This window comes from Abramis brama, assembly GCF_963993115.1.
Source record: "Abramis brama genome assembly, chromosome: 6".
In the NCBI taxonomy this organism is placed as follows: Eukaryota; Metazoa; Chordata; class Actinopteri; order Cypriniformes; family Leuciscidae; genus Abramis; species Abramis brama.
In genome coordinates, this window is record NC_139968.1 from 25,681,711 (window position 1) to 25,698,783 (window position 17,073).

The window sequence follows — 17,073 nt, forward strand, 5'->3', positions numbered from 1 at the left end:
ATTTACTGATTAATATCTTCTTGTTTTTCAATACAAAGCTATCACCCGTAACATAACCAAGCCCTTTCTTTAAACACTTGATGGTGAAACTACAAATAGTTAGTTTTCTAACAAGGTCATAAATCATCTTGTAGCTGAAGGAAAATCAATTGAGTCCAATAAAGAGGGCAGGAACTGTGAAAGAAAACCATGAATGTGTGTGTGTGTTTGTGTGTGTGATGCATACAAGAGTGCGTGCCATGTAAAGAGTGCTGTGTTTTCTCAGAGGTCTGCGGAGGGACGCTGATTTTGGAAATGGGGGGGGACGCTGAAATGCTCAATAGGAAGACTAACAGAAAATATATCAGTGCAAAGAGTAAAGTATGATGAGAAAGGCCATCTGTACCTGCCACGTTGACTTTCTCTGGGTTGACAGGGTTTGGTCCAGGGGTCCCAGTTCCATTGGTCAGGTTAGTACTTGTGCCGTTGTATATGATATTGTCCACTTTAGACTCCAGCTTTGATAATCTCTGCATTATATTATCCAGAAGAACAGCTAGAGTCTTCTTCAGATCTGCACAAAAGAATATTATATACATATGATTAGCTAAAAGAATATAGTAGAATAAAAGCAGTAATTATTAATTTCTAAAATTAATTAAAAAAAAAAATAAATAAAAAAAATAAAAATAAAAAAATATATATATATATATATATATATATATATATATATATATATATATATATATATATATATATATATATATATAATTTAAATAATCTGTATAAAATAAAAACATAAATATATATATTTATTGTATTTTTTATATGTATAATAAAATATAAGTATATATATATATATATATATATATACACATATATATATATATATATATATACATATATATATACATATACATATATACATATATACATATATATATATATATATATATATATATATATATATATATATATATATATATATATATATATATATATATACATACACACACACACACATTTATTTATTTATATATATATATCCGACTGAAAGTTCATGAGAGCATAAATACGCAATTTATATGCAAAATCTGTAAATAAGTCCCAACACCAAGATTATGTTTTTTCTTTGATTTTTTTACTTTTTCTGCCACAAGTTTCAGACTAAGCATTTAACCATCTTGTATTCTGTACAAATAGAATAGAAAATAATAGGACAGAACAAATTTCTCATTTATATTTTCATACCCCCACACACACACTTAACTGAATGAGGTCAAAACACCTTCAGCATTTCAAACAGGTTTTAATATGATTTCATCTGAAACCCAAGCTTCCTGCAGAACAGAGGGATTAATGCATCCATATGCTCAATAACTCAATAATCTGGAGTTTCATCTTGATAACACACTATGAAAGATGATTATGTTCAAATGCAGAGAGAGTCAGAGAGGATGAGTGAGACGTGGAATGATCCAAATGCAATTACGAATCAGAATCCCGAGATTGATTTAGAAGAGACTGATTCTTGATTCAGTAATTCAGTTTAAAGAATCCAATAAACAAGCACACCACATGTAATAAACTATAAAAATACAGGAGGAGGACGAATAAGTATCATTATTTTACCATGGAATTTTACCATGAAATACCACCTCAGGGCAATTCGTGGCAACTACTTGAATGAAGAACAAATATGTTGTTAAACTGATTTCCAGTGACATAATTCACCAAGCCTTAAACTACTTGTTCTTGTTTCTCACACGCATCTCAAAAACCAAAAAATGGAAGAAGGAAAGAAGAGTAACAATGCATATCACAACGCATGACTAGTGAAAACCTGTCCAATCCAATTCCAATATTTCCTGCTATTATTTTTCATGCAGAAATGTCTCACATTATGAAAGTTAAACTTGTGAATGTCTTTATTTCATTTCATATCTTTCTCTCTGGCTCAAAAAATTGTCCAAATCCAGTCGGATTTTCTCTGACAGATGGAGACAAGAGTATAATCCATATTTCTATGTCACCGAGTACCTCTACTCACAATTATGATGACGTCATGACATCATCATCACACTTCCCAGGACGAAATCCCTCAGTGAGCAGTAAACCGTTCCGGGGGGGGGGGGTTATACCTTTAATGTGCATGCTGTATGTACATTTTTGACCGTATTAAAGCATTAAAATACCATAATATGTTTGCAGAGATTTAGGAAACATTATAAGCTCAAATACTTGTTTCTCCGAAAGACTACTCGACAACCAGTTATTCTACTTTGAAATGTGAGTTTCAGACGCTGGTGTTTATTCCAGTCTTTTAAAATAGTTGAATGATTGAATGCTCGCGAGGTGCCTGTCAGTCAATGACAGTCAACTACTTTGAATAATATAGCATTTTGGGCATTAACATTTTGGACACTCATTTTAGGTGGCGTTTGTTCAACTCATTGACCACAGTACATTGAAAGTAAACATAACAGGAAATAAGTGAGACGTACTATTTCCAAACAGAACTGCGTCACGAAGCTCAGTGCAAGTGGTCCATTGGGTGTGGGGGTTTATATGAATGTTTATATTCTTTTTGTTTTATCTCTATATTAAGTAGTGTTAATAAGCGAGGCGCTGCTTTGTGTACAGCGGTACAAAAAAACAAAAACATAGGCTGTAAAAAAAGACATGGCTGGATTTGTGTTTTTACCCTTCATATTACCACGGTGAGTCATATCTGACCTTACATCTCTCTTTCTCTAGCTCTCTTTCTCAATTTCACTCTCAACGGATAATACAAATTGATCTTTCGCTTCGGCCTGGTTTAATCATTTCTGGGTGTCTGTAACTCTCTCCTCACCTGTCTGTCTGTCTGTCTGTCTGTCTCACTTATTAACTGCAAATGTGATGCATTAATGGAATGCATATCCTGAAGCTTCAGCGAGACACGATGTAGACAGGAGACAATATACCGACCAAGATTAGATTACAGAGAACAAGATATAGATCCACATTCTAAACAAAAAGCCGCAGTTCTGGTTTACAGGAAAAGCAGAAAGTGGACCAGAATACAATACTTGGACGTACAGCAAACTAACTAAAGATGCAAAAGTATACATGGAGACATTTTTGTTTCCTTGTTTGACTGTCACAGTGCTTGAATTGAACAGGTCAAACAGGAACAGATCAGGTTGAGACAGGAATCTGTTCTTAAATGAACTAGGGACGTGACGGCGAAGAAATGTTCCCACCGGACCGTATAATCGATGTGTGACAACACCCGTAATAAGGGAGGCTGGGACTGGGTAGGTTTGACGCTGATGAATGCCAGTACGGCCTTGCACATTTTACTTTTAATTTACCTGCGTGGGTTCAGTATTATTATTTTTGACTATGTTTGCAGGATCCCTATTAGCATTAGTCTTAAATCCAAAATATTGCCAAATAGATGTTTTTACATTTCCGCCATCGTCTTGTCAGTCAGCTCGCCTCACTCTCGTCACGTGATAAAAAAATCAAAAGGATGTTGGGGGGGGGGGGGGGTGGGGGTGCCGCAGTGATGTAATTGGTGTGCGGCTGAACACCTTGCAACACCGATTATCGCAGCAAGCCTACAAAGGGCTATTAAGGGCTCCCCCCTAATAGTCAAATAAACGTTAGTTAACGAAAAGAGGCTTAGTCAACCAAAATTGTATTAGTCGGTTAGTCGCAGAAAGAAAAAACTCCACAGAAAGTGGCGAAGTCACGCAGTTCGTGAGGGCCAGATCGTTAACGGGGATATACTATAATTTCCTTGACATTACAGTATGTTGGGTACGAAATCATAACGTTCTCCTAACATCCATCCACCTCAAATATGGCTTATCATTTGAAACGTAAGTAGTAGCAAATTAACTTGGCCGCTTGGTCTGATGTTAACCTAGATCAGGGATGTCAAACTCAGTTCCAAAATTTAGTTCCACGCCCTGCTTCAACACACATACCTGTAGTTTTCAAATAAGCCTGAAGGACTTAATTAGCTGAATCAGTTGTGTTTAATTAGGGTTGAGATAAACTCGTGACCTAGATAAAAGGCTGATTAAACAATATTGGATCTTCTGAAACACCACCACAGACCCATTTTATCTACTAAGCGAGAACCGCAATTACAACCAAAATACAAATAAACTCTATTTTACTGTGTCTAAATACATAAACAATAAAAGACTCATTTTAAAGCAAAAATTAATTTAGACATCACAACAATATAATGTACAATTTGCCAAATGTATATTGCTTTTGAGATTTGCCAAAGATAGCGTTTTTTTGCAAAAACAAATGTTGAGATCATACAATAAATATCAGACCCCCTGCAACACCTTCACGGATCCCCTGTTGATGACCCCTGCCTTGAGAAAATGAAGTACTTCCTCCTCACACTGGTTGAGTTACCTCTAATAGTAAGGGCCTTAATTAGCTATAACCAACCGACTAAGGCATTTGTTGCTGATAATGTTACCACAGCAACATCTTACACGTCTGACATTTCACCTGCTGGAGCACGGTATGCTATCAGGGTCAACTCTCCTACACGAGAAACCCAAAAGTTACATGCGTTTACTTGCACCAAGTTTCTTGAACCCGGTAAATACAACAACAAATTGCGACTTCATCTGTAAAAGAAGCTGTTTAGTGCAAGAAACGGTGGGCGTATTGTTTGCAAGAAGCTGTGTGGTGTGTGTCTTTGCTTCTGGATCGATAGTCATCCGTGGGCCGTAATGAGGCCTCTTGCCCAACGGAGCGACTCTATTAGCGGCATGAATAAGTTATCGACGGCTGTGTTCTGAGAGAAGGGCTAAAACAGACACCGCCACAGCTTTCTTCTGCTTAAGAACGATGACATTGTCTCTATAAACATTGATTGTTATGGTTGCGGCCCATCACAAATGCGACTTCTGCATGGCATCGCTTCTCAGCTGCAGCCTCAGGTCATCATGGGAGCTAAATATAGGTTAAAACATGCAGTGGAAGAAAACAAAAAACGCAGGGAAAGACTAAGCCAGAGGAGTTATAACAAGCCCGTAGTGCTGCAGCAGTGCAGCAGTCGTGTCGATTTATACGGCCGATATGAAAAACGGACTTCAAACTGACTGCTGGATGCAAATTTCATAACTGCAGTGTTCCCATCTCCCGCAGTATCTTGGATTCCTGCAGCTTTTCTTTATAGTACAGCTCTCTATTCCTAACTTCTATTGCAAGCGGTAGATGAAAGTAGCTTCATTGGTTGCGACTGACCAAAAAGATCTTCAACATTCCCAAACAAAAAATGAGAAATACCAGCGATGAGATGTCAACTAAGAAATTAATCGTATGATCGTATAATTCTCAGTTATTCAGGTCATAATAGAACGTTATAATAGATGTAGGTAAAGTAGATTTACTTCTATAACTCAAAATGTTCACAGCTCATTAACGGTGTTTTAACGGTTGTGACTGACGATGAAGAGCTTCAAAGTTTCCAAATAAACAAAAAGGAAATATGAATGCGAGATGTCAACTATGAAACTTTGTGGTCAAAATTTACATCAATACATCAAGAATGGATGAGAATGGATGATTTGTTTTATTTTTTAATTGCGAATATCGCAATCTTGCGATTACAATTCTTAGTTATACAGGTTATAGTAGAATGTTCTAGAAGATGTATTCTGGTTAACTGGATGCATTTCTGTAGTTCAAGATGTTCATCACTCATTCCAGTGGCTTCATCGGTTGCAACTAGCAATGAAGATCTTTGACATTCCCAAACAAAGAGCAATAAGAATGATGAGATGTCAAATACGTAACTTACTAGACCGAATGCGATTTCGAATACAGCTAAGGACTCACCGTATGCCGTCATGGTGCCTACGTAGGGTCCGTCCATCACGCTCTGGTTCTCCTCAGCGAGGGCTTTGATATATCGCTTGCTGAGATCCAATATCTGCATGCGTAGCTGCGCGCTGCTTTCGTGCGTCGCCCTCTGCTGGATTGTGAAATGAAGCAGCATCATCCCCCAAATGAAACCGAAACTCACAAGGAAGAATCCCAGCTTTTGGGAGGACAACTTCCACAAGTACACAGAGCCCATGGCGAGGAAGTTCGTTTGAGTGTGTGGAGTGTGTGTGCAAATCAGGATGAGTTGAGTCTCATGGTGCTCAGGGGGGCGTGGTCTCTAGTCTTTTTTTTCCTCACTGCAGTCCATTCCTTTTAGCTCAAGCTGTCAATCACACCAGATGACACGCCCACCAGAAGCTCCATCGCAATGAAGACACTGGGAGAAAAAACAAACAAGAAAAGTCAAAATTAGCATAAAAAATTTGCATTTTTGTTGTAAAGTTTTTGAATTGGTGGACAATAAAATGGGTTAAAAAAAAAATTAGAGTCGTGTCTAAAAACTACATCTACAAACTACATAGATACTTGGAGGTGGACTTGACTTAGGCCAGAAAGAAACAACCCAGAAGACCCTAACAACCACTCAAAAAGTCTGAGTGACCACCCAAAAGACCCAAGAAGTGACCCTAAGAAACACCCAAAAGACCCTAATAAGACCTCTAACAAGCACTCTGATGACCCAGATGATCCTAACAACCACCCAAAGATCCAAGAAATGACCAAGATGACCCTAGCAACCACTTAAATGACCCAAGAAATGACCAGGATGACCCTAGCAAGAAGACCTAGCAAGAAGACAACCACTCTGATGAAAATTAGAAACAATCCAGATAACTGTAGCAATAGTATGCAAAGGAAACTATTTTGTTTCACCTGCGCTGCCAGGCAATGTGACTACAACGGTGACATCATAATGGATGACCACATAACCAGGCTCACAATACAGTCTCTAGTGTACCACATTGTTGTGGGATTAAACGGAGACTGTTTCAACAGACGTAACAGACCGTGCGGTGGCATTTCAATGAGGGGATCAAGTCAAAGCAAAGGATGAGAATGTTAAAGTAAACCTCGCCTGAAAGGCTTCCAGAGAATGAAAGACAAATAGGTATTTGATGAATACAAATATACTTGTTTATATATGGGCATATATTTAAATATAGTCAACAGAAGGGTATGCCACTGACATAATGCGGGCACAAAGGCTGAATACACACCATCTGTGTAACCAGTTTTAGAAATGTTGCCCAATCACTTCACTCTTCTTTCAGACCTACTATAAGTGACCTTTGATATTTTCTAAGTTAAAGTAACAAGCCACTCAATGTCAAGGCATGACGCAGTTATTACAAACCTATCAAAATTACTGTAATGCACACCCTTGGGTAACAGGATTAAAGTTATAACCTAAATAGTTGCAGCTTACAGCTCTAGGATGATATTGTCATTAGCCTAAAAGAGCAGTCACATTTACTGTTGCTCTCTGAAATTTTGTGAGTAAAATTTCAACAGGAATCCATGGTTCAGGAGTTTCATATGATGAGTGAAATCTGCAAGAGGAAAATTTTTACCCTGTTCAAGAATTTGCCGCGCTGACCAACAGAAAGCTGTTTGGTTTAAAAGTGACTTCTCTCTGAGTTGTGCTTCATACATCACTACGCTATTAACAAGGGAAAAGAAACCCATTTTTACACAATATTTTGCTTAAATTTCGCTAAAGTGTGATATTGCCAAAAAAGCATGATATTGTAACTAATATAAACATAGTCGAAGCTCAGCCAATCAAACTATTCATTCTGCGTATCCATTTTTTTTTACAATCCAATAGGAGTAAAATGTACATATATGAATGTTATTAACAATATAGCTGCAAGCAACAATTATCGGGGCGCAAGAAGACAATAAGACATGCCAACATGGCTGGGAGTGTCAGACCAACTGCAGCAAGGAGCAATTAAAAACATTTTAAGATGATTTTAGGCAAAATAGCTGATTAATAATATACAGTAACTAAAAATATGATTTAATGGATTATCACTTTCAATCAATAGGTGGTGCAGTTATGAAATTGATGTGATGTGGTCAGAGTGAAGTGACAATGACACACACAAAGTTTGGTGTCAATATGTCAAGGCATTGCAGATATAAAGCCTGAATAGTCCTTTTGGCATCATACCTCAACTTTGCTGCTGCAGTATATGAAAACGGTTTCGTCTATTAACACGAAGCGGCACAGTCTGGAGATGATACGATTCGATTTTGGTGAAAATTGGACAAACAGTCTAGGAGGAGTTTGAAAAAGTAGGTATTGCATCAAAATCAAGATGGCGGACAGGAAGTTCGGCCAAATACAGCAAACTTGGTATCTATGTTCTCGGCGTGACCCAAGGAATCTATTAAGACCAGTGTCATTACAATAGGCAGATTTATTCAAAAGTTATTATCATTTTTGGAAATTTTGTTATAAATTTTGACCAAAAGGTGGTGCTGTCTCGAAATCTTTAGAGTACCTTCAGGGCATGGTGCTGATGGCACATACTGAGTTTCATAATGTTACACCAATGCATTTGTTAAGTATAGCATTTTATATCACAATACTGTATTGAAGTCAATGGCAATTTCATGTTTTGTTCTATTATAGCGCCAACTAGAGGCACAAGCACATCATTTTTTTTATATGTTCTCATAGTGAGCCCATACATGTGTGTGTCAAATTTGGTGAAAATATCTAATTTCGTTTTGGAGTTATAGACATTTATATGTTCATAAACATAAAAAATGACCCACACCTGACTGTTTGCATTTTCTTGCCACTTACTATTGATATTTTGACATTTGGGCATTAGCATGAAGACAACGACCTATGTTTTCAAACTTCCTATGGTGGTTTTGTCTCGATCGGTCTAACGGTTTCGAAGATATTGGCAAATGTTTTTCAAGCGCTAAATCACAACGCTACACAATCAGTAAGGTGAAACCTAGCATGTTTGATATCGTTGGACTCGGAAAGGATTCAGGAACCTAAGGAGATGACTCCCGTGAAAATAAGTCAACCACAGCCAGAGTTATAAGCATTTGAAAAATAAATTTTGCAACTAGGTGGCACTGGTTCGAAACTTCTCAGGCTCCTTCAGGGCATCGTATTGATGACCCATACCGAGTTTCGTAACGATACATTCATGCGTTCATAAAATACAGCTTTTTGGTACAAAATTCAAAATGGTCGATACAGGAAAATTGGATATCAATTGACTTGGCATGACGCCCTGAATCTAACGAGACCACTTTTATGATTTTTGGACAAATCGTTCAGAAGTTATAAGCAAAAATAGCCATTTTTCATATCTCCGGACCAGTAGTTGGCGCTGCGCCGAAACGCAGCATGTCGCCTCAGGTCATGCTTGTGATGACATGGTACCAAGTTTGGTCTGAATGTGATAAAGCGTTGTGGAGATATAGCCTTAAGTCTGTTTTCGCAAGCGCTACGTAAAATTAGTTTGCGCGGTATTCAAGAACGATTTGACGAATCAACTTGAATTCCATAACTTTTTGTTGGCATGGTCTGAAGATGATCTGGTTCAATTTTCTTGAAAATCGGAGCAACCGTCTAGGACGAGTTTGAAAAAGTATGTTTTTCAAAAAATTCTACATGGCGGAAACATTTTCATGACGGAAAATGACGTCATAGGGTGCAATCGAATCGGCTTGAAATTGAATTTTGTTTCTAGCCGTTAAGGTTCAAAAGTTATTAGCATAAACATGAGTGCAACTTTGGACAGTTGGTGGCGCTAGAGGGATTGAGTTAGAGACTCCAAATTTGCTATGGTGACTGTTCAGAGTGTCCTCTATCAGTGTGCCAAATTTCATAACTTTCCCGCAAGAGGTTCTATGGGCTGCCATAGACTTCCATAAGGAAGAAGAAGAAATGGAAGAAGAAGAAGAAGAAGAAGAAGGCCAACGATTTCAAGAGGTGCCTACGCATGTATGGTCATAAAATACAACAAAAAGAGAAAGACTTTAAAGTTTATCTTTTAATGCTATAAAAAGGACTGTACTAAAGTATAGTTACAGTTCAAGTATGCACACGCACATCAGCATGGTAAAATCTTTCCCTGACAACAACTGCCTTTCTTTGCCAAACAGACATGTTGCGTGCCATGTCATGTCATCAACCCACATGCAACCTCCCACACACTCTCTCCCCAATGTATACTGTTGTACAAAATATCAATGAATCTTAGATACAAATGCTTCAATATGAATCACAAAAACAGAAAACCTAAAAAAAATCTACACTACAGCTGACGTGCATAGCGGTAAACCAGAATGCATTTAGAAAAAAGCAACAAAGAGATGCCACATTACCACAAAGAAACCAGGTCAAGACCTATTTTTCCATTAGGTTAACAAATCTTACTAAATCTGATACTGGTGTGTAGTAGGGGTAGATACAACTCCCAAGGCAAAACACATAAATACAAAAATACCCTAACTCATATCACATCACATTTAATAACTACTGAACAATGACTAGTGCCTCAGAAAAATGATACATTTCATTGCTGCTAAAATTATGTTTAAGAAGGTTCCACCCTTCTATTGTTATGTCGGTATTAAGAGTAGGTGCAACTTTTTTATGTTTTACTATTGTGGTTTTACAGAATAGCAAACAAATACATTTTTTAAACATTTTTTGTTACTTATCCACAGACTTATATGTCTGTTCAAGTATTGCTACAAAGTACTGTTGATAAAATATAAACAGAATTAATTTGATAGTTTAAAATAGGACAAAGCATAACATAGGATGTTTTGTAATTGTTACTTAAACTTGAGTGAACTGTATAAAGTACAGAAAATAAATGTGAAAAGGTGTTGAAAATACCAGAAAATTACTAAATGTGTGCAAAACTACTTAATTTTATGCTTTTAATAGATATATTTAATTATAATTACAAATATCTATTAAATATAATTATAATGTATTATATACTGATGTATAATTTGTAATTACAGGCATGCAAATATTCTTTTTGAAAAAAAAATATATATCTTCCAGAGAGGAGAAGGTAGTATTGAAAAAAACTTTTGACCTTTGTACACTACCTGGAGATAAGCAAACGTATTTTGTTATCTTATGCAGTGCTATCTGGCCTTGTCAGAACGCCTCTAACAGAATTTCGCAATTTCCTCATGATCATATTAAAACTATTCTGTTGCACATTAATGCACATGTAAATAAAAAGCAGCACCTTTTTTTACAGAGAGAACCTTGCGTGTGCTCAAATTATGTATAACCGAACGATGGAGACATAATTATTAATCTACATAACAAATGCATCGGCAAACACAAGGCTGAACTTTAGCTCTCAAATTCGGTTTAGTTGATTCTTTGCCAGACTTTGAATTGAATAATTTTGCCGATCAAGTAAATTATCTATTTGTAATTACGACATTGTCAGAACCTCCACAAACTCGCATCCTCTTTCTTTGGAATTCAAGGTATCTTGCATCAAGACTGATACGTTTTCTCCAGTGTTAAGATGCTGCCCTGAAAATTACAACTTTCTATAGCTTTAGAGGAAACCTGCAGGGCGCAAGTGCCTGAAATAGAGTGGAACAGCATTCACAGAGAAGTGCCTTTTGCCTCGGAAACTTACGTAACCATAGGACAGCTATGGGAAAATGCCTATGAATAATTTACAATAGGCAGTAATGTTTTGAACAGTAGTTGGTCAAAGAGGTTATTGAACAGTACTGAGAACACTCAAAAAATTTAAGTTCAGCCAACTTGAGTGGTCAACACACTCAAGAACTTTAAAGTACTCTAGTAGCTGCAAATTAGTCCTGATTAAATTTGCAAATGATAGGCCTATGTGTTATTGCTACTCAGATACTAAACCTTTGCCCACATTTTAATGAAATTCTGTGATAAAATTATGTAAATTTTTTTCCCAAGAACTGATACTAAAGTACTTTAGTGGTTGCAAATAAGTCCTGATAAAATCTGCACATGCAAGGTGTTTATTACGACTCAAACTACTAAAACTTTGCCATCGTCTTAATGAAATTCTATAATAAAATGACTGATTTTTTCTGTCATCTTAATTTGATCACACTGACTGCTGAAAAATATTCAATGGAATTACTATATCCTACAAATTCCAGCTCTAAGGATTCCTTATAACTCCGAATCAAGTAAATATTGGCAACTAAAGTAAATATTCGAGATATCATCAGTTAAAGTAATCAATGTTAGCACAGTACAAATATAGATATACACTCAGGTTGTACTTAAACATCACAAGCAACAATGAGTTTCATGTAACTTACTGTTCTTTATAATTAAATTTTATGAGACTATGTACTATATTTTTATTTGTATTCTGGTTAACTCATTTTAATTTGATTACCGACTGCATGGAATCTTGCATGTTTACTGAATAAACATTGCTATAATACATATACCCGATACCATCTGTGAATGTTAACACAATGTCAGGCCACAAAACTAATTACACTGTGTTTGTGCTTACACATCACAAGGAGGCGAGTATAGTAAAATTTAGTGCTGTTAACATTTCAGGATTTGTTGATTTAGGATTGCAATATAGGCCTAACCTTAGTTCACAAGTAGTGCATTTAAAGTACATAATGATGAGGCAGCCAAAACATAAAAAAAAAAAAAAATGTACTTGCAATTTTTATTTTATTTTCATATTTTAGTATTTACTACACTGCTCTTCCTGTTAGTCTTACTTCAGGTTTTTCATGCAAGTATTTATTTTTTGGCAAAAAAAAAACATGAACAGGTTGATCCAGTCACTGATGCAGGAAACATTCTCAAAGAAATGAACTATATCTTTCAAAGACTTTCAAATAAAGTAATAAGCAAAAAGAATTGCTAATAAGCACATACTGATCTCATTAAAAACTTTTTGCATACAACCACGCTGTTAATAATAGGCTAAGACATTACCAATCCATGGAACATGCTATCCACACTGGAACATGACAGGAAAATGCCTTTAGAACATTCTAAATCATGCTAATAACATTCTAGAACAGTTAAGTAAAAATATACATTGCACATTTAAAATTTACAAAAAAAAAAATGATGACATCATCCTGAACTACACAGCTTTTTGTCCAATCAAATGCTCTTCAGAATAAAAATGGGCCAACTCTAGAAAATACAGATTGCGCATTTAAATTTTACAGTCTTTGGCACCGATCACACCTGACGCGTTTTTTTTGTAGTGAGAGGCGCCTTTTTTCAATTGGTTTCCTATGGCAGTGAGCGTTCTGCACGCTGTTTATGCGCCACAGGCGCCTCGCGTTTTTGCAGTTGAAAAAAAAAGCAACTCCGAGCGGAAAAAGCACCCGACGTCATCGCGTTTTTTTCCACTGTCCAATCGAATGAATGGAGGCGGGTTTTCCATTGTCGTGATGAAAGCTACAGTTGCTTGAACGCCAGGAGAGTGCGATGATAGAGGATAAACTTGTGGTGCTCTCGTGGGTTACCAGGAGCTTAACGACTTCACGAACCGTAACTACCACAATGTTAACAGAAAGTAAATAAAGTTAATAAAAGGCTGATTTGACGTTTACTTGACTGACAGGACAGCTATTTTGGTGGTTGCCTAGCAGCATAAAAAACGCAGCGCACTGCTCGTTCTGTGTGATGGGGCAGCGCTCTGCGCCTCGCGTTTTCGAACCTGAAAAACGCGTTAGGTGTGATCGGGGCCTTTCTCTTCTGGGAAAATGAAACAAAAATATTGATGACATCATCCTGCACTACACAGCTTTTTGTCCAATCACATGCTCTTTATAATAAAAATGTCCCAACTCTAGTAAATACACAAGACTGAAAGCTACGCTTGTAATTTCTTGGCTTTCAAGTTAAGATCTGACAAGTTTACTAACTGAAATCGCCACTGGTTACTAAACATATAATTTAGGATTTTAGAATTTAGATGTTTCTGTAATATGGCCCCAAGGCACGGGTCGGATAACATCCTAGGAAAACATTAAACTACAGAACACAGACAGGATGTTTTTAAAGGAGCTTCAGCCAGAACATTGCAACTGATTTCTGACAGCCAAACACAGCAAGGGTTGATCCCAGTGAGCGAAACCTTTACTCCGGGCAAAAAAAGGCCTTTTCCACATGCCGGTGAAATGAGGCCTGCTGTCAGAGCAATTCTCTTGAGGAAATTTTCTGAATTTGAAATACGTTTTGTTCAGAAACATAGGTTCAGAAGTCTGCCATTACATAATTAAAAATTACATGTTTTTTTTAAGAGAAAGCTATTGGCTTTCCAATGTAACTGGCAAAGGAATGCATTTTGTGGCGTGTCGTTTTAAATCTACCAAGGGAAAACAGGTGGTTTTTGGTTTTTGTTGCTGTTGATCAGGTTTTTGTTGTTGCTGTTGATCAGGTTTTCTAGACAATGATAAAGGGTAACTCTCACCAAAATGCAAACTAGGGTCTTTTTGTGAATCTACCCGAGGCAAACTTTAGTTTAAAAGCATAATTAGAATGGAAACGCCACTTTTAAGTTCGACCGTATTTTCGTTTTCGGTCAAATTGCCTTTTGAATGGGAGTGCTTGGGGCACTACTATGATAGCATCAATAAACATCAACTCAACTTAAATTGGATATCAAAACAATGGCCAACTGACAGTGTCTTGTAAATGCCTGTGGTGAAAACCAGGAACACAACATAACTAGATAATGTGGCTCATTCTGATTGGATGACATGTCATTTCCCCAACTTAAAACACATCAAACCTCCTAAACTGGTGAAACAGTCAATCTTCTCATACCTGGAAATCAGTCGCTATTTCACCTAGTGCAACCCACACATCCTTTCCACGAATTAGCTCGCATAAAGCTTCTCTTACACAGGTTTAAGAGGTTTGAACATAAAGAATGCATTGTGAAATACAGCAAAGAGGGCGGAAAAGTAGCCCGTGCAGTCGAGGCGGAGGCAATATTGACTTGAAATTAATGGCCAAGGTCAACGGCTTTGATACCACAGATTAAAGATACTGTACTGATGGTCTATTTACAGGCCATCACATGCCAGATTAAGCTCAGTCCAAGAAGAGGAAGTTATAAAGATGTACAGCAATAAATAACTTTTTAAGAACATTTCTGGGCCTGATACAACATGGGCATTGTGCCTCACTATCTCAGTGTTTCTCCAACCCGTGAGGTCAACTCATTTAGACATTTGGTGTTCTGAGGAAAGCTATAATAGCAATTACTTTTGCACACAATTAAGGCTTATGGAGTTGAACAAATCCTTAACCTCAACTATTAAACTTTGTCAAGTATTAAATTTCATGCCACTATGGACATGAATAATACAGTATAATTAATAGCCAAGAACTGAATCTGAGCATAATTTCACTTTGTATCTCAACAGCCATAAAAATTATCGACAAGTAGGCCTACGCACCAACAATGTAAATTTATGGGGTAAGTGCAAAACTGTGACTTTGAAGTGATTAAACATTGGCTGACATTGTTGGAAATACACCAGATTACTGTCTTTCTGTGTGGTGGGACAGAAGGCTAAACATCAATATTACAGTTATAAAACAAACACTGCACACATTATTAAATTATGCAGTGTGTTCAGTGAAACCCAGAGAAAGATAATAAAGTAATAAATGATGCAGAACTCACAGTTATTCTTCATAACTGACAATAACATATCAAAAACCTCTGTACTAGCCTACATTACGCTCTAACTGTGGTCTATATGCTTTATGAATTGGTACTTCTAGGACTCAACCCTAAAACCTTCTGTTTGCCACCTCAGCTTTTTAACTACTACACCGAACAACTCCAGAATTACAATTAAACCATTTTTAATAACTATATTAATAGCAGACCAAACTTAATAAAGCTTAATTGCTAAATGCCTAGGCTGGCAATCCAAAAGGTTGTAGGTTTGAACCCCATAAGGTTGATCCGATCACCACTTTACCCTTGAGCAAGGCACTTAACCTCAGGTTATCCCATAATACAGTTTTAAAGAATTACTATGCTTGTACCATGAACTTAATTTAATTTTCAACCATTAACTACATTATCATGTTCAAATACCATAGTATTTACATGGTCCTCCAAGGTACTTCAAATTATACAATAACGTGTAAAAATGCTATAGTGGTTTGTTGTATGTGTACATTTACAAAAAAGTACAACCTGCACATCGCTGTGCACATTAACAACAAAAGTACAAACTGCGTATCAATGTGCCATAGTAGTATTCTAATGTAATGTACCATACGAACACTACATCTACGTATAAAAGAATACTGAAAAGTACCATGACTGTTTGGACGTGGTATCATGGAACTATCATGTCTTTTAAACATGTACCATACCATAGTATTCTCGCAAGTACCTTGGAGTACAATGTCAATAGCAAGGTACATGAATTTCAATGCCATGGTATAGCCTACATCTAAGTACGATGGTATTACCATCACTTTACGACAGAAAAGCCACATTGTGTTCCTGTAAGGGTTATTTGTAAATTTATAATCAAATCACTGATAAAACACCTAATGTATTTGTGATCGATAGATTTGAGTGTATAAATAACACAAATAAAGACGTATTACACATATGCGCGTGTTCCGCAGTGGACTGCAGCGCACCAAACGCGCCCCGCTTTCATTTCATACGCGTTTATAAGGCAACCCAAGCAAACACTCACCTGATTAAAGATTTAACGTTATGATATGGATGTTAAAGGCTGTAGAAAAGCCGGTGTTAGCTCTGTGATCGGAGTCGGTGTGGTTCCAGGCACCTGACAACGGTCTGTGTGTTTCGTTTCGCTGTCTGATCACATTCAACACAAAGAGCGTCGACGCACAGGAGACCGCAGGGAGCGTGGCGATTTTACCTACGGGGTTGAAAACGTAAAAAACCGAGCTTTCTAAGGATCCCTAACTTTGTAGAGAATTGGCCTACATGTGTCATTTTTGTTCTTCATATTTCATTATTGATTTCAAATAACCTAAAAACGAATTAATCTCACAATAAGACTCCGCAGTGTTGTCTTTTCCATCCAATAACTACCAAGTGGCTAAAAAAATCACAATATCATAATTAAAGTAGTAGGCCTATCATAAAAGTGCACGTGTTTCCAAACTTTATA

The 17,073-nt window shown here is 36.8% G+C and overlaps 1 protein-coding gene across 1 annotated transcript in view; it reads right to left on the bottom strand.

The window, feature by feature from the left end:
- The window catches only part of mgat5 (alpha-1,6-mannosylglycoprotein 6-beta-N-acetylglucosaminyltransferase), a 68,989-nt gene extending 52,200 nt beyond the window's left edge, over positions 1 to 16,789 (bottom strand). Inside the window, exons 1-3 of the mRNA XM_084118051.1 lie at positions 16,630 to 16,789; positions 5,842 to 6,265; positions 386 to 553 (exon numbers count right to left, since the gene is read on the bottom strand). Coding sequence (XP_083974177.1) covers positions 386 to 553; positions 5,842 to 6,082 — 409 coding nt within the window. The 5' untranslated portion in view covers positions 6,083 to 6,265; positions 16,630 to 16,789. The remainder of the gene's footprint in view (positions 1 to 385; positions 554 to 5,841; positions 6,266 to 16,629) is intronic.
- Positions 16,790 to 17,073: the final 284 nt, after the last annotated feature.